Below are 26,483 nucleotides of genomic sequence, written 5' to 3'. Positions count from 1 at the left end.
CCAAGCGATAACTTAACAGTCAAATTGGCTATTTAGCAGTTCAAAGGATGAGCTCCATCAGGGGTCCAAGCTTGAGGACCTTTGCGTGTTTAAAAAAACACTTCTATAAAATATTTATTTTGCTTACACACGTCTCGACAATGTTTAATTTCTAATGTAAATTCTTTCTTGTTGGTGTGGTAACATAACACTGACCAGAAACTTGAGGCAACAGTGCTTATTGCATTTCAAAGCGGGGTAATGAGGGTGATTTTTATTTTCTAAAAACAAAAAGCAAAAAGTTTCAGATTCAGATCATTTATGAACACTAAGAAACAAAGAACAAAAGAAAGACTTAAACACACTCTCATGATCTGATGTACACATTTGCAGGGTTTCTAGTATTGTGCTTTTTGTGTTTGTTTATGTTTCTTTGTATATACACATATATGTATATATATACATATACTATATACATACACATACTATATATATATACATATACTATATATCCACATATATACACATATATATATATACATACATATACATATATATATATATATATATATATATATATATATATATATATATATATATATATATATATATATGTATACTAGAAACACTACACCTGTGTATCTGTGTGCATTAGATAATGAGTTGCTCTGCTTGTTTAATTGTATCTCACGTCCTTCCATCTTTAAACACACATGCGTGCCATGTAGCTTAGACTTTGAAGTTCTTCTTGATTGCCTATTGTTGTTGCCTTAGCAGCAGACAGGTAAGTAGCAGACATCAGACCGCTTAAAGAGCGTGTGCGCAGCAAGCCTGGGGTCTTAATTAGACAGCACCCTGATGGGCCATTTTCTCGGTGCTTAATGGCCAAACGAGGTAGAGATTTGACGTCTCACTGATACTAACGGCGAGCGTCATTAAGACGCCGCTGGATGTGCTCGCTGCGTTTAAAGGCTTTGTTGCTGGGCGGACTTGGAAGAGCGCAAGAAAGGCATCAGATTTCCCCTTGTGAATTGTTTGCTGAATATACCAAGTGAGTTTTTATTCCAATGAACACTGTAACAAACACTAGATAGAAGTACCTCTGACAATCGAACTCAATGAAGCACTTATTAACATATTCACTGGCAGTTGATTTCTAAGCAGGGTTCTATATGATGCCACACATTTTAGAGCAATTGAAATACACAGCAAGAGATTTTTCTTTTTGTAATTTCTGTTGTGTTGTAACCAGCAAGTTACTTGGTTTCTTGCCTTTTCTCTTCTTTTGTGACTAGTCAATGAATCTGGGCTGGTTTTCCCAAAAGCAAGAGTATCTGATGAAATGAGCATTTCGTGAAAAGAAATGTCAATCAAAGCACTGACTTCAACGCATACTTTTTACTTTCATGACATAGCAAAATATAAAAACAAGACAGAGAATCGGCTTTTGATGGTTCTTTTACTATTTTCCAAGATGATCCCAACTTTCTACTACTGGATATGACAGAATTTGATTCTACTATACATACACGTAATCTGTTCAAGTGAGTTGTCAAAAATTTCCGATATAAAACACATTGCCATTTCTCTCCCTCCTCATCGACGTGACAAGCAACGACTCACCACCTAATTTTCATTTTCAAATGAAAAGCTGTAAAGGATTTAAAATCCAAAGTGTTGTAAAACTGACATATATGCATCTCTTAGATATTACGGTGGTTTACAAATGTGAAATTCCAAGACAAGCTCGGTTCCATTGAAAGAAACTGACCAATTCTGTGCTGTAGAATTTTTTCCCCCAATTCCAACACATCTCTTTAACTGCCACTGACTATGATAGCAATTCAAACATGTGGCTCTTTTCATCATTGCACTGTTAATTTAAAGTACTTAAAAAAACGCAATTTTAAACATTTTAAGAAGCAATCAACAATGACTTGCATTTGGTCACTATGCATGGGAGAGCTCACTTGGGTTTATTGCACATCCAATAGTAGAAACATTTGGAGAAAGAATTGGGCTGAGACACAAAGCGCTTCCACCCACTGATGAGCATCCAAGAAAGTAAACGGAGCCCCGCACAAACTAAATCTCTTTTCTCCTCTGACTTGCTAGTGAGCCAAACAGTTTTAAATCTCTCAAGGGGAATAATAACGCATCATGAGTGGACAGCGCACGATTTGGAGTGGGTCTGAGTTTGTAGAATGGACTTAGCCTGAGATCCGCATTTACCCACAGAACTGTAATATGCTTGTAAAGTTTGCTTAATGTTCCGCTTTGTATTAAAAGTGCTGTTGGCTGAGAGGGGAATGTTGTGCTATTGTACAGCTAAATGGCAAAGAGAGAAAAAGAGAGAAAGGACATAGAATTCTGAGGGTCAGAAGACTGAATTTCTACCCTTCTTGTCCACAATATATTCTATGTTGGACTATCAAGCACTGCTCAAATAATGATAAGAAAACGGTAGATCTACCCTCCTGTACAATTCACATGATCAATAATACCTCAAACCTGTAATATTTTGTGGTCAGTACAGCTTCGCAAGGGACTTTAAAAACTGTCAGGCCCTGTTGTACTCACATGACATTTCAAAAACCATCAGAGGGAATCATGGAAGGGCTGATTTGTTAACCTCTTCTTACCCAAAAAATTGTTTCAGTTGGAGCAAGAGGTTTACATGTTGCCCCCAAATTTATACTACTGCATTACGGTATGAGCATTTGACGGTTTTAAGTAGCATTCAAACAGTAGTAACTTAAGTTAATTTTTCTAAATACATAGTATGCAAACTATGTTTCAGTTGGATTAAAAGGGATTATTGACTTTATTTAAAATGGGATCTTGAGTTATTGCCCTATATGTGAAAATCAATTGTTATTTCATTTTTCAGAAAAATACATATGGGGACATTGTTGAAGAAAAAAGGGGCCATCGTGACTTATGCGTCTCTTTCGCTAATATTTGTTTTGTCTGTGGTTGTTGTTACCATGCTGATGGAATCTTTGAAATTGGGTAAAGTCTGAAGAAAAATGGATCACACATAAACAAAAAGTACTAGTACTGTACCTGAGTGCACCCTCCAGTTTGGCAATCTTCTTCTTGGCCTCTGTTCTTTCTTTCTCCGCCTCACTGTGCAGTGCCAGAACCTGAGAAGAGAACAAAAGTTAAGGGAAAGGAAGGTAAGGTTATGTGAAGTGCCTTCAAACAAGATGCACGTGACCTAGCGACAAAACTTAAGATAAAGAAAGGTAAGCTATTTGAAGTGCCTTCAAACAAGATGCATGTGACCTCGCACACACGGTCGCCTGCCATCCTTGGAGAGCCCCATCAAAAGTAGCATTTGAGCCTGTCGGGGCCTCTTAGTATATGGCTGCCATATGAGCGAGCCCCTTTTTATGTCCACCCACTGCCCCTGTGACCACTGTGGAAATACATGACAGACTCCACACCGGTTGTTAGCATGTGGCCTTGACTATTGGAAAATCATCAATAAGACATGGCTGGCTTTCATCTCCAGAGAGTTCAATTAAACTCTGCTTGAATTAAGTGTGCGGGGGTCCGCTAAGTTCTTGCAGGTGGATCGGCCAATGGGAGGAGGGAGTGCGGGCTACAGCATACTTTGAAGATGACCCAGGTGCAGTCCAGTCTTTTTAAACCTGATCTTAACCCAAAAAGTCTGCTCATTAACAAAGGTTACTTCATGAAGGCTTTGAAGAGGTAAGGAAGGACGTTGCCTGCAATGAATTCATTGGCTGCCATTGACGCTAACAGACGTCCAATGCATTTACTCAGTCATGTCAGATCATGTTTCAGTCGCATTGATGGTGACCGACATCAGACCTGGGAGGGTTGGTGGCAATCATTTCGTTTGTAATTTAACAGAATAGTGTGTGACATATATACATACAAAAGGCATATTATATTGGAGAGATCTCCACAAAAAACATTGAGTATGGTTTTAAGGAGCTTTATGCAAGACTGTCAGTTAATCATTTATGATGAACTTTTTCTAGATCAAGGAACTTGTTTTGGTTATAAACAAACCAAAAAACTTTAATCGAATAAAAGATATGTCGATTTCATGGTTGTCGCAATCATAATTCAATATAGTTTTAGTTTTAAATTATTAATATTCGTTGGAATGAAAACTCACTTGTAAGTACTCAAGTCTCATCAACATTGACGGCATTAGACGTCCAATCCATTTTGACTGGGAGTCCCTGACTCAATGGATTTGACATATGGTGCCGTTAATTAACAAGAGCAGACAACAGGAAGAGAAAATAAAAGGAACAAGTGACTGTACACTTCTCCACTGGATGTAAAAGTTTAGTGGATGAGTATTCCTGCACCTTTTTGTCATAGTTTATCTGCAACTCGTCTTTTTCCTGCTGGAACTTCATATCCTGCTCCTGAACAGAGGCAGAGAAAAGTGTGACAAGTTATCAGTCAAAAATGTAATGAGACGTCGGGGTTACCGAGTGTCTGTTTCTTACCCGTACTTGCGTTTGCCTCTGATGTTCATTGACCAGGAGCTGCCGTTTGAGCAGAGCATTAGTTTTCTCAAAGTCCTCTATTGCCTCAGAGGCCTGCAAGAGGGAAAATATTTTCATGTGAGCTTTAATGGTGGATTCAGACCACAATTAAAGTTAATGCAAGTAAAGTGATTATCTTGCAATAATTGTTATTCTCATCATTTTATTTTTGAATAAATGTTCTAACCATGTGGAAAAAAGTCAGACTTTTCCCCAAAACCTTGAGTTAAGATCAAATTCTTCTTTTAGGGTAAAAAAAATAACGTCGAAATATTTTAAGAAAGCTGATTTATCAGAATAATCAAAAATGTTCTTTTGGCAAAGAATTCACTGAACAAAAAGATGCTATCATATAAGAAATGAGAAAATAAATTACAAATTTTCCCCTTTTCAGTTAAAAAGCAAAAAAGAAAGAAGAAAAGCCAAAAAGTCCTAATAAATGCAAGACAAATGTATTTCTATAAGACTGTAATACACAATTAACAACAGTTAATCAGAAATAAAAGCAAGACATTCATTCATTTTCTGAACTGCTCATCATCACAAGGGTCGCAGGGGGTGCTGGAGCCTATCCCAGCTAACTGCGGGCACACCCTGTATCGGTGGCCAGCCAATTGGAGGGCACAAGAAAACGAACAACCATTCACGCTCATACCTAGGGGCAATTTAGAGTGTTCAACCAGCCTGATGTGGAAGGAAACAAGAGTCCCGGAGAAAAACCATCTATTGATAACTGTGAGGCCAACGTGCTAACCACTCGACCACCGGACGCCCCATCAGCAAGACAGTTAAAAAGAAAACAGTATCAGGCGAAAAAAAATAAATACGTTAAGCTTTACCTTTGCTGCAGCCAACGCATGCTCCTGCTGCAATTGGTTGACCTCAGCCTCATGTTTGGCTTGTAACCTCTTCAAGTTCTCCTGAAATAAAATGCCCTGTTCATCTTTCTCCTTCCCGTGGACAGTCATTCTGGAAATATAGTGTTTGTTTGTATCATTTTCTTTTCTTCATTAATATTTTTCAAATCATTCAGTACCATTGACAACGATATACAGGCAAACCATTGTGACCTTCGATTCAGAATGGTTTGGAAATCTATCGCCGTCAATGATGAGTTCACATTCAAACCTTTGATTGGCCTCCTTTAGTTCAGCGAGGCGACTTTCCAGCTGTGCTTTCTCTTGCATCACCTTTTGAAACATCGCGTCGCCTTCCTCCACTCGGGCCCGCTCCCATTTCACTTGTTGCTCCAACTCGTGTGCTGTTTGCACCTATAGACCACACAAGTGGAAAGGAAGATATAATAACTTATACAAGTTCCACTTGATAAATTCTGGAGTACGAGTCTGTCAGCTGCTGCTGTGTTTTCGCTGTTTAGAAGCAAGTTTGAACTTGCGCCGTGGTCGACTTCAAATAAACTCCCTTTTGCACTGATTTTCTTCCAAGATATGTGAGTCATCAAAAGCAAAAAACATCTTCACTACACAAACTGTGCCAAAGGTTGAAGCAGCACCACGGCAGCATGGGAAAGATCTTATCGTGTGAAGCTGTGTTAGATGTTTTTTTTCTCCCTTCACTGTAAACGAAGAAGTGGAAAGTACAGTACGGTGTTTGTGAAGTGTATCATGCTTTGAGCTTCAGAGTTTTGACTTCAAGCTATAGTTTCACCAGCGTTTAAAATAGCAGTCGGTAGGGGGGGTGACACTATTTTTGGGACAATGTTATAACATACTAGTAGCATGGCCGACTTGAAGAACATACAATAACATTGGATCTAGTAGTTGGCAACACGTAGAAAAAAAATCTTAAATTGAAATTCTGAATACATTTTGAGTTCACATTAAATTGAACTGTTAAAATATGTGATGGATCAAGTGGTGAGGCCACACAAATAAATTTAAAATTATTAGATTACAGCGTGTGTTTGCAGGTTTTAAGTGTGGAAACATGTACATATATATACATACATATACATACATATATATATATATATACATATACATACATGTGTGTGTATATATATACATATATATACATGTATATATACACATGTATATATACACATGTATATATGTATATATGTATATATGTATATATGTATATATGTATATATGTATATATGTATATATGTATATATGTATATATGTATATATGTATATATGTATATATGTATATATGTATATATATATATGTATATACATATACATAGACATAGACATAGACATAGACATAGACATAGACATAGACATATACATATACATATATACATATACATATACATATACATATACATATACATATATACATACATACATACATACATATATATATATATATATATATATATATATATATATATATATATATATATATATATATACATGCATTGGACTAGAAGGGATCATTGGACTTGCTTTCTAAATCCTGCCTATGTCCAAAAGCTTATCTGAAAAAAAATACATTAAAAAAATCGGTATGTTAGATTGGAGCAATTGAACATACAGCCCTTAGTCTGACACATCAAAGTACAATGCATGCAGAGAGGCTAGTTCGGACTAAACGAAATATGGTTTTTCTTCACGCTGTGTGTGATATGACAGCATGGAATGCAGTATTGAGGGGGCTGATACAGGCTAATGATGGGGATTTGATTAAAGATGGAGCGTACTAGCGCACATGAACGATGACAGACGCTGACGATGACAGCGGGTGGGCATGTAAGGATGGAGAGTGTTGCATGTAGAGCTCGTTTTTGTGTCGGCGGTTGCCTTGTGCTAAGAAAGGAACAAGAAAGAGGCCTGTGTTGTGCTGCCACGTTCTTACACTTTGGCAGGAGATGAGAAGACGCACCTGCCCAAGCTCGACTGCTACACCTGGACACTCTGAGTGGGAGCAAAATTACATCCCTTAATTAAGTGTTCCTGATGTGAATTACTAGGTGCGATGTACAGGTTCTATGTTATGACTCGTACCCTTTAAAGAGTCAAAAGGTAAGTCTTTGAAGATAGAATACAAAAAAAAGATGGTCATGGTAGAAAATCATATATAACTTGATGACAGCTGGCATCAGTCAATTACTTTCCTTGTGATACTTTGTACGGCGTTGCTTACTCAGTATTTTCAACTCATTGGCTGCCATTTTCAATGATAACCATCCAAATCATTCGGCCCTCCGTGCATTGCAGCGAGATTAAACGTGATCAGATATCTAATTATTCCCTTGCCTTACTTAAAAAATATTCCTTGTACAGTAAAAATATACACATCGACCCTAAATCTGGATACTATTCAGACTTACTTTCTGTACTAGTTCCACTAAACCCTGACAACCATCTCAGGAAATTGCAAGTTTTGCATCACTGTTTTTCCTGATTCATGTGTTCACGTCTTCGACATGTTGCGTATGGAAATTATCAAGAGATGGGCTGGCGCAACACCTTAAAAGATAGCGGCTAGTCTTTTATTTTCAAGCACCTACTCAGTCACTGTGCCTGTTGAGCCCGCTACATAGATAACATTCATACACATATCAGTATGACCTCATATAATCAGTAGCAGTAGTAGTGGAGGAGGTAAAACTCAAATACAGTATATTATAAATGATTGCACAGCGTAATAATGTACACCTCAAAGCTTTTGTTGAAAGGTATGAAGATATTCATCCATAAAAAACTGTAGCCGCACTTTGGAAAAGTATTTGGGAAAATGCAAAATACTGCACAAGACGTGCTGTAAGATAAAGTTCACTTTGAACATTGTACATGAAGTGCATGCGTGCATGCAGCAGACCAGCTAATCTAAAATGACAGAGGCTTCTTTTCATCCTCAAAGGCCTCATCTGCCCTTAATTATTAAAAGAGGTTTCTTAACAGTGGCCCCACACTGTCCAGTGTTTGATGCTTTTCAAATGTGAGCTTGCTGACAGACCGAAGCGGAAATATGTGCATACGTGTGATCTAGGCTCACACAGGCCACCCGCTTGGCCTCCTTCTCGGATGACGACACTGACAACAATGCTATTTGTGGCACCATGTGGTGATTAGCCACATTAAAAAGAGCTATGCGTCATCTCCCACTATTTCAAATGCTTTTATTTGGCATTAAAGTGTGGCTACGAGAGGTGCGTGCATTCGTGACAAAGGGGCAATAGGCGACAGATTTGAGATGAGTGGCACCATGAACATACAATAAACGATATATTAAGAAATCCAAATATGTGAATAAAAAATGCCCCAAAAGGAAAAAAAATCTATAGTTGTTCAAAAGTAATAATTAAAAAAAACATTTGAAAAAAACAATTTTAGATATACATTTACATATATACTTATGTTGCTTTTTTTTGGTACAACTAAAAATTTAGGAGCGACCTATGTAAATCAACTCACAAAGAAAGTATATCTCATCACCACACATTTTAATTGGTGCATTATCGCTAACAACTGGGTTTAAGTACTGTGCACAAAGAAGAAGAAAAATGAATTTCAATGACTGGTGTGTAATACATAGGAGGTGAAATTAATTTGTTGGCCAAAATCGAAAAACTTAACCCTAACCTGAAATCAATTAGTATTCAAAATATGTTTTAGATTAATTAATTCCTCTTCTGAGCCGCTTATCCTCACAAGAGTCATATATGGACATGATATGCTTTAAGCTTGCACCATCAGAATTTCTGGTTTTGGTAATGTTATTTCTGTGAGAAATAGATTAAAACTAAAACCAGATTTTAATCAAATTTTGGCTGAATATTTTGAGCCGCAACACAAACATTTGGTGCATCTCCAAAACCAGGATATTTCTTATAAAGGGTTTGATAATAAAAGAAAATTGTATATTTTTTCATTCAAGGATGAAGGTTTTTATAGCAGAATGTGGAAGGCAACCAACATGAAGCATGAAAATGTGTTCCACTGTATAAATTAAGCCTGGCATTTTAATGTCTGCATTATTGTTTTGTGTTAGCATGACAACATGATCTGCTCACTGCGTGTTAGTATTGTAAGCTTCTTAAGATGCAAATGAACAATGGCAAAAACACTTCTTGTACCTCACCTTCGCAATGAGGACAAGTATTGAATAAAAACAGGCTTTAAGCAATGTAATCGGATAAACAAACAAATCTTGCGCTTAGTCAGGATTGGGGTGTCAGGATCTAAACACACACGTTTGTATACTAACCGTGGCTTGTGAGCGAGCATTGTATTCGCCTTCCATCTTAGCCAGCCTCATCTTGGTGTTCTCTAGAAGGTCCTGGATGTTGTCAGTGTGCTGCTTCTGCAATTCAAACTTCTCCTTCTCGACCTCAGCTAAGGCGGCTTGAAGCTGTACAGAAGGAAACATTACCAAAAAAATGAGCTATTAACATTAATTTAGCAGTAATAAAGGAGTGCAAATGATTACAAATGAGTCAAATACGAGTCGTGATGCTTATCATGAGTGTTATGCAATTTTGTTCTTTTTTTCTTTCGGGCGCAAGGCTGGAGCAGCATATGCAAGCGCCTCCACTTTACCTTCTTCTCCCACTCATTTTTCAAGCAGTCAGTGCTCTGATCTGTCATCTTCTTCAGCTCGGCGATCTGCTTGTCTTTGCTCTCGCGGGTGACCTGGGATTCCCTCAGCACACTTTGAACTACGGCCAAGCACACGTGGAAAAAAAGAAGAAAGTATAGCGGTCAGGATGCGCCTCGGGGTGTGCAATACACGGACAGGCAAGAATAAGAACTTATGCAAAAGAGTAGTAAAAAACTGGAGAATAAGCTTGAAAAAATATTATAGTATTACATTTTCGATTGAGTATCGCAGCTGGAGAATGTCATTGCCAGGAATTGTATGTAATGGGAGGTTTCAACTGGAGTGTTCTTTGACAAAAAAGTAAACATCCTTGCTGTTAGCCCAGCTATCACATGACCCCCACTTTGCTCCATTTACCTTTCCGCTCCAGTTTATGAATCATCTCCTCGGATTCCTTTTGCTGGGCCCGATATCGACTTTTCAATTCGTCAATCTCCACGTTCCTTCGGTGCAGAATCTAAGAGGGGAGGTTTAGAGTAAATGACACCATTGCTGAAGGATGGACAAGAACTTTAAAACATTCTAAACAAAACGCACGTCCAATGTATTTTAATTAGGAGGAGCTAAACTGGACATCCATCGCCATCAATGGCAGTAATAAATTAGGATTATTAAATAGCATACTAGTTTCACATCACCATTACAGTGTCCGTGGCAGTTATTGGAGAATTGAATTTTTCATTTAACAATTGTATCATTTATAAGAATATGTTCATAGCACGTAGATCATTTTAAAAGTATAGTTACATATTCTTTCGAACATTTGGCTTGATGTAGGTTGCCAATATGCTCAGAAACAATGTTATTTGATGAGAGCATACACGTGGTTTTGTTCCCAAAAATATTTTCACTTATTTAAGTACAATTTTGAGTAGTCATGCTTCTGTTTGTGTTGCTTTTGGAATAAAATAATATGGTACTGAAGGCTTTCGCATGAAATGACAACATGGCTTTCTGTGCAAAGAACCCATTGATGTTTTGACCCTTTATAGGGAGAGTGACTATTATGGTTAATAAAAAAAACATCTGGGTCCACATATCATATATTCTGTCATGTAGGCCACAATATTAACTATTGGTATACAAATGTAGCCTACATTACTCAACATCTGATGTCCAGGTCTCACTTACAAAATATCTATTAGTATACATACACGTACACACACACAAATTTATATACATCTCTGACTGAATAAATAAGACAATAAAAATATTAAAACATTAATACAAAAACTACATTAAAAAGTAAAAAAACAGAAATAGACTTTGGTGATGCCCCCATTTACGCGCTAATGATGATACATTTCAATTAGCAATTGAAAGAAATTAAAATAAATGAGAAAACATTTAGTTCTTGTGTTTTTTCCTTTTTGTGTTTTTTTTTAAATGTAAGAAACGTTAAAATATTGGTGCAATCTGATTCCAAAGGTTTTAGATGGTAATGAAAAGCCTCCATGTTCCATAAGCAATTCCTTAGGATGCTGCATGTAAATGAGCAAAACAAACAGCCCCTGTGTTGAAGTGCGACGTCCTAACTGCATATACATGATGCTGCCGTCTGTATGCAATTAGTCAAATAGATCACATGGGGGTGGCGGGGCTGTTTATCAAAAGCACAGCAAGGTGTCTGGGTCCAATATGAACATTTTTTCCTGTTAAATCATTTCCAATTGATTCATTAACACATAATTAGTTGAGGCCACTAGACGTTTTTAGGACCAAAATGGCAGAAAATGTGTCTATTTTCAAAGTCAATAACCCCACAGGCACCCCCCCTTTTTTAAACTATCATTTTGTTCTGTAACAGCACACTTAACTGCTAATCCTGTCGTTCTTGGTGTAAAATGGATGTGGGTGATGAAAGGAACGGGGTGTGGCCAGTGCATAGTTCACAACACATTTAGGAATACCCTATTTCTACCCCTATTTCGAGAAAGCTAGTGAAAATGTAATTTTTCTAGGGGTACGTGAGGAAAAAGAATGACACAGTGACAGGGGCAGGAAGAGAGCACGGAACGTAGAAAAATGACGGCTTTTAGGGTGGCAATTTTCAGCTTGTTATTCCTTTTGATACCGCGCCCAAGGTAGGCCTAGACTCAGTTGGAACCAAATGAACAAGGGAGGCAAGGTACTGAACACTAACCCAAAGGAATATCACATAAACCAGTGGAAAAGTTGTTCAATTGAAATACAAGTAAAATTCTCATGAGATTTTACTCCCTTCCGTTTCTATTTAAAAATTCATTCATTCATTTCACGAGGAGACGGACAACCATTCACACTCCTAGGGGCAATTTAGAGTGTCCAAGCCGCCTACCATGCATGTTTTTGGAATGTGGAAGGAAACCGGAGTACCCGGGGAAAACCTACACAGGCTTGGGGAGAGCATGCAAACTCCCCACAGGAGGACGGACCTGGATTCAAACCCAGGACCCCAGAACTATGAGGTTGACGCGCTAACCATTCATCCGCCAGGCCGCCGAAATTAAAAATTCTATTGAAAAATTCTCACAGAATGTAGACTCAATTTAATTTTCTTGTGCGGGCCATATTCACTGATATTTTCATATTCTGCTGCAGACCAATATAACTGTGTCCAAACTAGTAGTTTGAACACACCTGCTCCATATCTATGCAACACTTTACAGAATGAAGACCAAATACATACATTAAAGACCAACATTAATTGGCTTTCTTCACTTATGAGTAGGGAGTAGGACAATATCAGCCTATACATTATCAAAATGGCACTAATTAAAACGAAACCTTTCAAGAGGCCCATCGAGAGCGCGCCTTTAAATCACTTTGCTTTGAAGCCATTAGATGGAATACAGAGATGGATTCAGAAGAAATTCAATTGGACATAACTCACCATCTGTGTTTAATTAAAGAGTGGGAGGGAGACGGTAGCTGTCATTTCGTCTCGTCGAGCACAAAGCAACGGGCATCTAAAAGGCAGAAGATTTTTTTTCCCTACCCTTTTCTCTTTTATTAAAAGCTTGTGTCGTCGCAAAGGAAAGTCATGCCGTGGACGTGACAGATACCAGGTGCTTGTTCTGCAGCTTATCTGATGGGCGCCCGGTGTAAAGTAAACCATCTCTAAGGCTTTGAAGAAAAGATTGTTTGCAGGATGGAAGGAGAGGAAAGGAGTGAGTCCTTTCCTTTTCATTAGCCACAAAGTGCAGATAAGAGGCAATCATTGCTAGAATGCAGTTTAACAAATTGGCTGCTGTCCAATGCATATTTGGACGTCCATTGTCGTCATTGGAAGTCAATTTTACATTCTTACTTGGTCAACATCTGCATCATGTTTCAGCTGCATTTTCAGTTTCTCCTCCTGATGCTTGGATTCCAACACTTTCAGTCTCATTTCTACCTGCAAAAAAAGAGAAGCAACAGTACAAGTGAGTTGCTAGGCAAAAAAATTAGGCCAAAACGACACCCATACATTTCACTCCAACATCTTCATGTCGTTTCATCACATATAGTAACAAGATGCTAACAATACCATGACTTCAGATGAAATACAAACTTAGATATTCCCAATCCTGAGTGCACCCAATGATGAAATGGCTCACATTAGCATGCAAAAACCCAAATGCAGTCCTGAAAAAGTCAATGTTACGAAGGTAAATGTAGCTCATATGTGTTCAAGTCCATACATGTTTGCAATGAACTGTTCATTTTATTTGAAAACAAAATGGATAATTTGGGAAGCATAAATAATATTGTCAAATGTTGTCAGCATCATCTACAGTAAATTCCTGTTGCTCACGAAACATGTGATATACTTTTAAGACTGGAGTATCAAATTCAATCTATCTCGGGGCTGCTGTAGATAAGCTCTGGGTGAGTGTGGGCCACATCACGTATTCCACAAGAAGGTTTTAAGTATTCAAAAAAAGTACAACTAATCCAATCTACGTTTTAACAGTCAAGAACATTAATGATTTTTCAGCACATGTGACTATATTTGACTTGTTCCCCTCTTAACCTCTCGATTTTACATATTCCTATTAAAATGAAAAAATTAAATAAAACAAAAGAAAAAAAATAGCCGAGGCCCACCCAAACATGATAGAGGGGTTCCACGCCCTGCATATTTGACACCCCTGTTTTATTTTTTTTCTCAATCTGGCACATTATTTCAAGCAGCATTAATACACGCTAACTGATAAAACTATAGTTTTCGTTGAAGACAATATCATCTCACTTGAAACACAACATATTTTTTCTACTCTTTTAAACTGGAAGTTAATTGAGAGAGTGTTTCTCCTTCCAAACACAAAGGAAGGCTTTAATTGAAGAAAAGAGACCAGTCAGTTTGATGTGGCGACTCATGTTTCGTCAGCGTCTGGTCCTGGTGTTTGAATTATCCCTGGGGCAAGGTGACAACTAGAAGGCCTTTGAGCGTATTATGTGTGCACATATGTTACAGCATACGAAATCATAATAATGTATCAAATGATGGAAATTATATGAAATACGTGCATGGGGATGTATTGCTTCATCATGACCCCAAGTAAACCCCACTTTACATTAAAAACCATACTCTTGAGGCTGGTTTATATAGTAATTTGCCTTTTTTGTTTTAAATGACTCCACCATTTGTTGGCGCAAGAACCACAAGAAAGCTGTCAGAGCAAAAAGCAAAAAAGACATGGGACAGAAAAGATGATGATGATGATGATTGAAAAGCAGGAGCATACCCGCAGACCTGATTCAGCAGGCACACAAAAAATGGATGGGATGGGTAAAAAAAGGCACATGTGGAGGTGTCACTTTCTCAGCCGCTCTTCAAATGCTCTTTTGAGAAAGTTTGTCAAACTAGATCAGAGGCGTTAAAAACTTGTTTATAAAAAGGCAGCAGTGAAGGAGGGAGGAGGAGGAATGTCGTACACCTAAAGCTTCAGAGACGCCTTCAATCAGCCCGTCTGGGTGGTGTGCCTTTTTTCCCTCCTCTCTTCTTCAGAGTTGTAGCTCGCAAGATGTAAGATGCCATGTTTTTTGACACTTCGCTCTTGAAAGGATGTGAAGATGGGAGTAAGGAGTGTGTGGGTGAGTGTGTGTACGGAGGAGGCAAAGATGGAAGCGGTTGCCCTCGAAACCAGCGAGGGGTCAAGGCCTTTTCCCTCAGGGTGGGGGGAAGAAGGGTGTTATTGCAAAACGTCTGTAAACACTTCAGGCTTCAAAAGCAAAATTGTGTTTGTGTATCTTCTTTTGTCTTGCCCAAGATGTACAATGTGGTGCTGTGTGACTTCCATTCTCTGTAAACACAGATGCTCAAGGATAGTCAAAATGAGCTGTTCTGCTATTTACTGACAAGCCGGCACATGCCGTTTCCACTGTTCCATCACGATTTACATTTATTGGAGGTGGAGAAGGAAAAGGGAATTTGTGTTATCAGTATTACAGTGTGACCGGACGTTTGGTCGCCCGGACTCAAACGTCCGGCGACCAAACGTCCGAGTACCAAACAAGGTAAAACAACACGGTCTACGCATCAATCAAAGCCAACAATGGCCCTGAGCAGTTTCACTGAGCGGATGTGTGAGTGTATAAGAGTGTGTATGTACGTACATGAGTTGTCTCCTTAGGAAGGGACGTCATTCAGGGTCTTAACAAGTTCTCCAACAAAACAAAATAAAAGTACGGGAAATTTGGAGCTTTTCTTTAGCCTAATAATTAATAGGGCATTAAGTATGACAAAATAATAAGTCGCAGTTTGTATTTAGGGAATTTGAGCAACAATTTTAAATGGTAATTATCAATAACCTTCCGGGCGACCAAACGTCCGGCGACCAAACGTCCGGCGACCAAACGTCCGGCGACCAAACGTCCGGCGACCAAACGTCCGAGTACCGTATTACAGCATCTATTGTTGTCCAAATCTTTCATATTAATTGCTTGAGGTCTCATTGGGTGAGACGATGAAATGCCATATAATCTTTCACTTTTCCATTGGATAAAATTCTACTAAAACAGAATATTAAACCAGGTGACTTTCAGATAATTAAAAAAAAAAACACAGACTTGGTGTCCACATACGCAGTCCACAACATTAACATTTGGTATACAAGTGTGGCCTACTAGACCAAAATGTGATGTCCACATATGCGAACGCCAGATCTCTAAAATAAATATACGTTTAAAAAAAGGGGGTCAAATTCACATGTTTGGGCTGAAGTGCCGTCCCAGATTAGAAAGACAGCATCATTACGTCGTTGAAAAGCGAAAGGATTGGATTCCCCGATGGGAACTTGTGACCATTAACGAGTGACGGCTTGACACCAAGACGCTCATCTGACACTCAGAATCCCTGCGGTAAGGTACTAAGAGGTAGGCTTTTTCCAGATCTGCAGGCTCCCACAGAACCTGGGGTGCTTTAATCAGAAGATTATCACTGGGCCGGCAATATTCAGCCAATTTCCAAATCAAGGCCTAGTCCGTTTAACAGAGCACTTGAAGGCCTTTTGCAAGACATTTTTTCCACAGCTCCTCAAAGAGTAACGACAAGTACGTGACTCAAAGCTAAGGAAGCTTTATGGGAAGATTTCTCAGCTGTCACTCATTGTTCCAAAGGAAAAGAACAGTCAGCATTCTAGTCAGTACAGCTGTTGGCACAGTCATATGTATGAGGAGGAGTTAAGTGAGAAAGCTGAGATGTTCATTAAGCCACTGTGAGCTTTATGGCATATGGCATATACGTTTAACACTTGAGTAAATTTTTAGCTGAGCCTGTAGGATTAGGGGGAAATGATGTCACTGTGTGATTTCTCCCAGACTCACCATCCAATACGACACAGTTCTTTGTTGAAACTACAGAAAAGGCAATACGTATGTTAAAGGTGAGAATTGCGGCCCACTGCATTAACCTCTGTAGCAAAATACTGTGTTTGGTCACAGCTGTAGCTAGTGAAACTCAAGAGTTGCTGAAATCCCACTAAGGCACTCTTGATTGCTGCGATTGGCAGGTGACCAGTCAAAGGTGGAGCCCACCCTTTCGACAGTCGGCTGAAATGATCTAACGGTACACTTAAGATTTACTGAGTTGCAGTCAAAATGAACAATAGTTAGAATATAAAATCCATCTGTTTATATGGGCTGGAGCCTATCCTATCCCGGTTGACGAGGCGAGGGACACCCTGAATTGGTGGCCAGCCAATTGCAGGGCACGAGGAGATGGATAACCATTCAAGCCCAAACTCATACCTAGGGGCAATTTAGAGTGTTCAACCAGCATGTTTTTGGAATGTGGGAGGAAACTGGAGTACCCGGAGAAAACCCACACGAGCTTCATTTTCTACAACCAGTTAAAAATTTACCCTGATGATTAGTATTAACAACTTCCCTACTTTACACTGCATGTGCAGTAACCCATCTCTTACCAATTAATAGGGATGTAAAGATATAATAATATAAAGCAATATACAGAAAGACCTATATAAGAATAGCCCAATTAAATTGATTTAAATATAAATGAAACAGCAAAAAAAATCATGATCTTATAGCACTGCCATCTTATTTTTAAAAGAATGGCTTTTTATTGAAATGTTTCAGAAAAAAACACGCTAAAATTGTAGTTTTTATTGCTATAGATGAAATGTAATGTGTTGAATGTGTGCATATTTTTGATTCATTCTATTATTTCCTCCTAGGGTTCCCCATTGGTAAATGCAGTATAAATCCTGACTACTTTGTAACAATTCGTGAGCATTATTATTCACTAATTATTCCCCATGTCTGCCCTTCTGTGTTGTAAAACGTTTAAGAATCACTGTTCTAATTCATACCTCTTTACTCTGCAGAAGATCAAAATCCACATTCCTGTTCCTTCCTAGGCTGGACTTCAAAATCTACAATAGCCAAAAAAACGTGACAACAGTTGGCGGTGATAAACTCATTTGTTGCCTTCGGTGGGCAGTCAATCGATTTTGAAGTGTGAGGGGCCTGTTAAGGAACGAGTCTGCAACAAGGGACAACTTACCGGAGATAAGGGGGTCATCTTTTCTTGCGAATACGTTGGGTTCTCAATCTGTAACCATAAAAAAACAGAATGTTAGCCTTTATTTTGTCACCTTACTCTCCCTCATAGCCTTACCACAACATGGCTAACCTGCATATTCTCTCATAAACAATGCGGGAGGCACATCAAACGCTTGTGGCAGGAATCTCTTCTATCAACTCTTGTCTGTTTAGAAAAACAGGCTTTGTGTATGCGAGCGGCTCTATTTCCGCTCTCGACATGTCTTTTGTCAACACACGGGACCACTGATCTGTAAGCCATCTCCGGTCTGTTTACTTGCGGATGGACGCTTGTGTGTGTACGTCCTTGCCAATAACTGACATTCTTTTGATTTCAAGTACAAGTTTCGAGAAACAGCAAAAGCAAGCCGCTAAACCACATAAAAGAGAATAAAGGTCACATTTGAAGTGATTCTACAGCATTAAATCACTGCAGTTGACTCGGAGAAGGGAAAGTACATTATGTTGCTATTTTCCTTACACTATATATTTCTTTATGACCCGTTTACATTTGTGTGAACTCCAACAATAAAGCCTTTTGGGGGTCTTTAGGGGCTTCCAACGAGCAGCAAGAACACGGCCCTTCAGTTTCAAATTGACTTTAGAGATGACTGACTGCGGTGGCGCTGGATAAACAGAAGCTTTGCCCATTTTCTTGATGTGATGATGAAGTGGAACATCAAGGAAAATAGAGGAAAGTGCCAAACTAAAACAACATCTAACCTCAAGCGGCACATGTAAAGATAATCCACAATGGATACAAGACAGGACAGGAATAAATGAATTCAGGACGGGAATCCGATCTTCTGAGGAGGAATGACATCACAAAAGAGATACTTCTGCTGAATTTCTAATATTGCTGGTTTGGACCCTTTTATTTAATGACATCCTCTAGCTCGATTGTAGTCAGATAAATATAGTCAGCTCAGAAAGCAATTGGGGTGGAATACTAATTTGAATCTGAAAGAGATTCATCAATCAACAACATTTAAAGCAGCAGCCTTGAAAGCACCAACCAAGAAAGAAATGTAGACTTAAAATGTCCACAAATTGCAATAACACTTGCCCGTATACCGTGTGCTATGCGTACACACCGTCCTGTGTGCCCACACACGTTACAGTGCACACACACACCCACATAGTCTTGGCTTCCAGTTGGCAAGACATCCCTGAAAGCCTGATGTGGATGGACGAATTTACCGCAAACGCGAGGGGAAAAAAAAGGACAAGACTCCACATCACAAGGACTGGCTCGCCGGCCAAACAAACACGAGGTGATTGATGGCTTCCTAGTTTAGCGCAGAATAACCTCACAGTACTCCCGACTGATCATGGACAATGGAGGGCCAAGTGGTAGGACCGCTGAATACATGGCATTCCTCCTTTGTCAGCACTATGTTTTTTGTTTGGTTTTATCACAAGGTCAATGGATATTGCACCTCACAAAGAGAGAAAGTGAATGTTTTAGTTTGGTCAACTAATTGGCTGCCATTGATGGCTAAACGCATACATTTCACTGCAGTTGGGAGAGATCATACGGTTTGTTGCAAGGTGAGATGGAATGGTACCTATCACACTGTTGTTATTACCTACAAAGCAGTAACACAAAATAAATTGAAAAGTTGGACATGTTTTAACACTGAATTATGTAGTTATGTACCTCTTGAGGTCAAACAATCTTTCCAGATAAACTTTAGTAAGGTCTCTGTTATTCTCTTATGGTACTATTTGTGATTCATTCATCCGTTTTTAGCATGAATACAGTTTGTTTAGTTTCTTTCAAGTCACCTAAAGCACAAAATCTGTCAAGCCTTTTCTCCATGCTAACTGTGGAGAACTGGAAATGCATGATCACAGACCACAATGTATGCAGCGAGGCATCATCCAAGGGTTTATCTAACTGTAGATGTCCTTTAAATGTGCAATCGAGGAAGTTCAACCAAACTACCAGTTTCCAGTAAAAACACGGACAACCAAATAAAAACTAACAAAACAATTCTATAGAGCACCTAATGGAAGCTCAGCTATGACCATCCCCCTGTAATCTAGAACTAAAATTGTTACTTTCTACTGCAGTTACATTTCATTCTCTAGCTATTTGTTTTTTCACCAAATAGTACTCAGACTAGACAGTGGTGGATGGGCTGCCTAAAACAAAAAAACTAAAACTGTTTATAAAAAAACAAAAACTAACAATTTTAGGTGATGTTTCAATGGTCACCGTTTGCTCCATTCCAATTTCATACCAGCACAGGTAAATTAAAAGAAACCAATTTGAGTAGCTTCCAATTATCTCAAGTAAAAAGGCAAGCAATTCGAGAACATGCACAGCTCTAAAGGAAAGCGACTACAAAAACTTCAAGAAACTTGAGGGCTTGCTTGTGTGTGTTTATGTGCCGAGACACATCTGTTGATTTGAAAGACACCGTCGTGGGGGGAGCGTATCCAAGCAATAAGCGTTATCAGCATCACAACACATGAGCAGTGAAGAACTCGAGCGTGTGCGTGGCTTTTTGTCTCCTGATGGATCACCGAGATAAACGAGGTACTGAAGGACAAATCAGGTTTAAGGACGGTACAACAGAGACAAACAGACTGGAAGGTCCTGAAAAAAAACTACGTTTGCATTGTGAACGTGGGTCATACAGGTGCAGAAAGAGAGAGTGCGGGGGAATAAAATGAGTGTTTATCGAGTTCTGGCTGGCCTTATGCACTCCAGACTAAACGGATAAGAAAAGCAAAAAATGCCTCAGATGCTAAGTTTTTTACCGCCTGTCTCCTTTAGCCTCACACTCACCCCCCAGAACGGCAACAACAACCTTGTGTATACTACATCAATGTTAAATAAATGAGAGATCAATCGTTGGACAAATGCTTCCAGAACTCTTCCACATGCCCAGAACTTTTAGAATGGAAAAATATCCAAATATACTAAATGTTTATCGCAGTCAATGTGTTAATTGTGATTCGTTGATGTTTTTTATTTTATTTTTTACTAACGTACAGTAAAACAGTACAGCCAACTCACTAAGCCGTTTAATATTACGAATACCATGAGAAGTTGCTGACAGTGTACATTAGCAGAAACCTGGCTGACAGGTACAGGTACGCTCCTAGCACGCCTTAAGACTCACCCCTAAATTCCAGCTGTTTAGTCGAGCCTCCAGGTCACTGTCATCAGGAGACATCTGCCCCACATCCGCCTAATGAATGAGAGAAATAAAAATAAAAAAGTGTGTACACATTGAAAATTAAACGCAAGTAATAAAACAAAAGGAGTTCATTCCATGGCAGCAATTTGACTGGCAGTTTGGCCTGGGGAACAGTAGATTATCGTGACAGCATAGAGATGCTTTTGGCAAAAAAGCAGCAGTTTTATGGTTCATCCGTCAATCATGAGCAGTTATAAAAATATATTTACAGAAATCAGGGTTTCCCCAAGAAAACTTGCAAAACTTGGTCATAGAGAAGCCCAATGGTTTCCCATGGTGTTATTGAAAAGAACAATAAAAATGGAATGTTCAATTGACAGGAATTGTATATTATGGCTAATCTGTGTTATTTTTTTTAATATATATAACCAATACTTAAATGTAGAGTCTTACAAAAAGATACACTGTTGAAATAAAACAGTGATCATAGGTTTCGGAACACTTTATCAACATACTGAGTGGTTAAGTGTTTCAAAACCTTTGACCACAGGTGTACAGTCCTAAGAAAGAAAGACAACCAAAAAATAAATACAAATGGTTTTCACTTGAAATCTTATGAGTCTTAAAACAATAAATTACAAGGCCAAACTGCTAGACGGGAATTCTCCGTACATTGCCCAAGAGTTTTGTTCACATATCGACCATAATGTTACCATTGCGCTTTAAACCATATCACCACAGGTGATTAAAATCTTTTGATATGCTTGTTTCTAATGTTGTAATGATTTAGGCTGGCGGAGGGTGCAGGAAAATCCTAGCGGCCCGCTGGTCTTATAAAACACTGGGGGAAAACTGAGGTTAATCCACATCAACTAATATTATTATTATCATATACCAAAAGCAAATGTGCTCTGCTACTCCTCCCAGTTCAAATGGATTGGACATCTATCGCCGTCCATGGCAGTCAATGAGTTTTTATGAATAAGTGTGTAAAGTATGTTACTATGAACTAGCTGTAAGAACGCAAACTTTAGCTCCCCTCATGCTGTTGTTCTTTAATCCACATACTAGTTGAGACCGGATTAACACTACCTGAAGCTTCAATTATTCCAAGACAGAATTAATTAGCAATCATTTCACACATTCTTATTCCTATCCCTATGCCCCTAAATCTATTTTACACACACAAAATCATCTCTCGCATACACAGGTAATCCTTTCCAATAGTAAGAGAGTTGTACCCCCCCTTTATCTCTTATCTCGCCACCCTGTGTGCCGTCACGCTCCTCCCTCCTACATTCGGCGCTCCAGATGTTTGGTGGTTCCACAAAATTTCTGTCAAGCCGGGAATTCCACAAGAGGGAGAATAATTCAGCTAAAATGGCAAAGCCTTCCCCCTCTCAGAGTCCTCTGTTACAACCAATTTGTTTCATATTGTAGAATTCTGTTTCCAGGGAAGTGTGTGTTGACACAAGCACAGTTGACTATTATGTTTTAAGAAGCAGGAAATATCTAATCACACCGACAGAGTATGATGTTATATAATAAAGGGATTGATTTTTAAAGAGCCATAGAATATTATCTCATCTCATCTCATTTTCTGAACCGCTCTATCCTCACTAGGGTTGCAGGGGGGTGCTGGAGCCTATCCCAGCTGACTTCGCCCCAGAGGCGGGGGACACCCTGAATTGGTGGCCAGCCAATCGTAGGGCACAAGGAGACAAACAACCATTCACGCTCAAACTCATACCTAGGGGCAATTTAGAGTGCCCAATCAGCCTACTGTGCATGTCTTTGGAATGTGGGAGGAAACCGGAGTACCCAGAGAAAACCCACGCAGACCCAGGGAGAACATGCAGCCATAGAATATTATGTTTGATCATAATATAAGTATTCTAAATCATAACAACTAATTCTGCCCTTTTCCTGTATTTAGTAGTCAGCTGTAGCACATGGGTTGGCTTCACTAAAACGTCGTAATTTCTTCTGGAAACCTTCTGAACATTTGTTGGGAGTTGGTAATGAGTATAATTGTCTTAATGTTTTAAAAGTTCTAACTCAATGCTGAAGAAAGAGAAAAATCCCTGACTTGTGTTGGAATGTTTTCTGGCCAAAGATTTAAATGTACTCTCATCTAAACAGAATACGTAGTGGGAATTTCCTTCATCTTGGTAGAAAACAGACTTATGGGCTTTCCAAAATGTCCCCTCAGCCCACATGATAGAAGAAAGCCAATGGGGTGATTTTTGTGTTGGCATCACCAGGTTTGCTGCAAATAACTCAATGTGTCATCACAAAGGCATTGCAGGGTTTGAAAAATCTCCAACTGCTATTCTTAAAAACCATGATGCTAGTCACTGAATGAACTAACCACTCTCGTTTCATGTCTGGGTGAAGGCTTGAGTGGGCTTGAGGCAGATGCTCCTCGTTGGGTTTTCTCCTCATTCAGATGACTGGCCCTGAAATAGACAGGGTTCATGAGAAAGAGTGACAAAATGGGGAGGTGGAAAAAAAGCAACAGGCAAAAATGCGATTGCAGACGCATTGGCAGGCTGCCTCGCGTTGTATACACATCAACATCTGGCACTGGTTGCATAGTTTGTGGTTTGCATCTCATCCCATTAGGACAATAAACACTGCACTTGTACGTCAGCCTATTCAATGTCACACACCTCAATCAGTGCCTATTCATATCAATCATGGTTCAAACATGAAATGTATAACCAAATTAAGTTCAACTACACTCACACTCTTGTAAATAAATTCAACATGTTTTTTTTTTGCATTTTTATGAGCTAAACGTAAAGATATAAGACTGGTTTTGTTTACATGCCAAAAATCCTTTTATAGTCGGAATTTTTGCCGTAATCTGGTTATATAAGGATTTATAAACACATTCAAACTTATAAATAAACTCATTTAAAAAAGATTACGCTCAAAATCCAGTTTTGAAGAACCCTAGATCTACAAAAAAAGGATTTTGGCACTTTACCCAAACCTGGAGAGATAGGAGAGAAATTAAGGCATTGGAAAATTGAATGGTGGATGAAATTTTAACTATATGTACAATGTTTGAGTCTGCACGTTTTCTGAAATTAACTTGGAATTTGAATAATGTATTCAGAAACAAATTTTGAAATTCACAAAGCAGTGTATCAAAGTCTGATTTGTTTAAGACAAATGCAAGATCTTACTTCAAGGCTTTTATCGCCCAACTCTAACCGAGTGACTGCGAATGAAGTTGTTAATGATTTCACATTGCTTCAATCGTTTTCATGACGAAACCTCAGCATTAAAATGTCCAACTGTGTGCTGGCTCACATTCTGGTATGTCTGAGCTGCAGCCTGAGTGGTGCTTAAGCACATCCAGCCATGAAACTTGGACCGAGGGGCTGCGGGTGGGTGTCGAGCCTCACAATCTCGGGCCTCTAAGTCAACAGGTGGATGAGGATAATTGAATCAGATGTGTCTGGAGTCTGAGGCTCGGAGATCAAAGCGGTGGCAAGTCAGGCCAGAGTTATACACACATACAGACACACACCACACACACACGTAAAGAGGAAAATGAGAACACCATGAAGAGCCTCAGAAGCTGCAGCTCGCCTGATTAAAGCAGCCTGACATCAGTGCACCAGCCTGACCTCCAGGTGCACAGCCAGCCTCGGGCAGCACCGGGAAATCAGTCTGACCTTGGGACGCAAACACCCTGCCAAAGCCACACCCACCAGGAGCAGTGAAGGCTTTTCCAACGTCATTGACGTTCCGACTGTCGCCAAAAAAATATAGGAGGAGGGGGCGAAGGGTTAAAAGTTCTCACGTGTGGATGAAAAGCACACAGATGGGAGACAGAAGTCCGACAGACGCGCAGGGGAGAAAAACAAGGACATAAAAGGGAGGCCCAAGAGAGGAGCTATCAAGTCAACTTCAGCAGTGAACTTGACACTGAAAGCGAGCAGTTCCAAATGAGCTTTCTTTTAAACATCACCTCCCTTGTTTGAACAGAAAGTGACATCACTCAAAAGTGATCAGACTGTGCACTAATTACCAAAGCTGATTGCTGTGATCCTCTGAATTTTTTTTCCTCCACAGCATTCCTCCACTTGGGCAGCGTTTACATATGAGGGAGTGACTCCATCGTGTGGTGTCTTTAAGGATTCCAAGGCCGGTGTAATTCTACACGGTGGAATTTGAACTGGGAGATGCCAGGACGCCCAGTTGAAAAGGATTAAACATTTATCACGTCAGAGGCAGCTAATAAGTTTAAAAAATGAAACAGAGGTCCTGATACATTTTTTGTCAAGTTATGTTTTGCTGCCGGTGGCCCAGTGGATGAGTGGTTAGTGTGTCGGCCTCCGAGTTCTGTTAAATTGGGTTTGGGTCCCCGGTTGGTTTTCACCGTATGGAGTTTTCATGTTCTCCCTGGCTTGCGTGGGTTTTCTATGGGTACTCCGGTTTCCTCCCACATCCCAAAAACATGCAAGGTAGGCTGGTTGAACACTATATTGCCCTTAGGTATGAATGTGGTCCGTCTCTTTGTGCCCTACCCTACCAATTCGGGGTGTCCTCTGTCTAGTGCCCGCGGTTAGCTGGGATAGGCTCCAGAACCCCCATGACCCTTGTGAGGATAAGTGGTTCAGAAAATTAATGAATGTTTTTCTGCCATTCTGATACCTACCTAGATTTTTAGACAATTAAAAATGTTGAGAAAAAAATAACGCAACTACAATATATATTGTATTAAAGTGATCCAGGCTAGAACGTAGTCGAGCAGCAAGCAACTCTTCATGCGCTCCTGCTGTTTTGAAGTGCTGCCTCTTTGAAAAGTCCAAATGGACAGCTCCTGTAGACTGATGCAAGGAGCAGGCAATGCCTTTTGCTCTTCAGATATAGGACCGCAGAGCAAATATGATGGCTATCTCTAAATAACCCGAGCGTGGCCGGCAAATTTGGTGTTTTCACGCAGATAAAAGAGCATCAAAATCAATTGCTTGAGTAAATATTGAATGTGTCATCAACGGGAGAGCTGCAGTATGCTTCCCTCTATAGAGGGGTGGGACAGTTATTTAAGTCACTTGACATTTTTCCAAGATAAGGTTTATAGGGAAAATCGATTTGGAGAATATAAAATAGTTTTCTGCAGTTTTTTAACACTATATGCTCTAGTGGCGTTGCTCAGGAAGGTTCCATATTTTTCTCCAGGACTTTTATTAATTCCACTTTC

At 39.3% G+C, this 26,483-nt stretch overlaps 1 protein-coding gene across 1 annotated transcript in view; it reads right to left on the bottom strand.

Annotated features, from left to right (window-relative positions):
* cep112 (centrosomal protein 112) overlaps window positions 1-26,483 on the bottom strand; it is an 88,843-nt gene that overhangs the window by 60,437 nt on the left and 1,923 nt on the right. Inside the window, exons 6-18 of the mRNA XM_077619604.1 lie at window positions 23,634-23,721; window positions 21,245-21,313; window positions 18,073-18,120; window positions 17,879-17,941; window positions 13,375-13,461; window positions 10,443-10,542; window positions 10,025-10,143; window positions 9,693-9,836; window positions 5,643-5,785; window positions 5,354-5,483; window positions 4,476-4,568; window positions 4,332-4,391; window positions 3,046-3,125 (exon numbers count right to left, since the gene is read on the bottom strand). Coding sequence (XP_077475730.1) covers window positions 3,046-3,125; window positions 4,332-4,391; window positions 4,476-4,568; window positions 5,354-5,483; window positions 5,643-5,785; window positions 9,693-9,836; window positions 10,025-10,143; window positions 10,443-10,542; window positions 13,375-13,461; window positions 17,879-17,941; window positions 18,073-18,120; window positions 21,245-21,313; window positions 23,634-23,721 — 1,224 coding nt within the window. The remainder of the gene's footprint in view (window positions 1-3,045; window positions 3,126-4,331; window positions 4,392-4,475; window positions 4,569-5,353; window positions 5,484-5,642; window positions 5,786-9,692; window positions 9,837-10,024; window positions 10,144-10,442; window positions 10,543-13,374; window positions 13,462-17,878; window positions 17,942-18,072; window positions 18,121-21,244; window positions 21,314-23,633; window positions 23,722-26,483) is intronic.

Source organism: Stigmatopora argus, chromosome 14 (assembly GCF_051989625.1).
Source record: "Stigmatopora argus isolate UIUO_Sarg chromosome 14, RoL_Sarg_1.0, whole genome shotgun sequence".
NCBI classification, from domain to species: domain Eukaryota; kingdom Metazoa; phylum Chordata; class Actinopteri; order Syngnathiformes; family Syngnathidae; genus Stigmatopora; species Stigmatopora argus.
The sequence above is the reverse complement of the archived record's forward strand: the minus strand, read 5'-3'. Positions and strand labels throughout refer to the sequence as shown.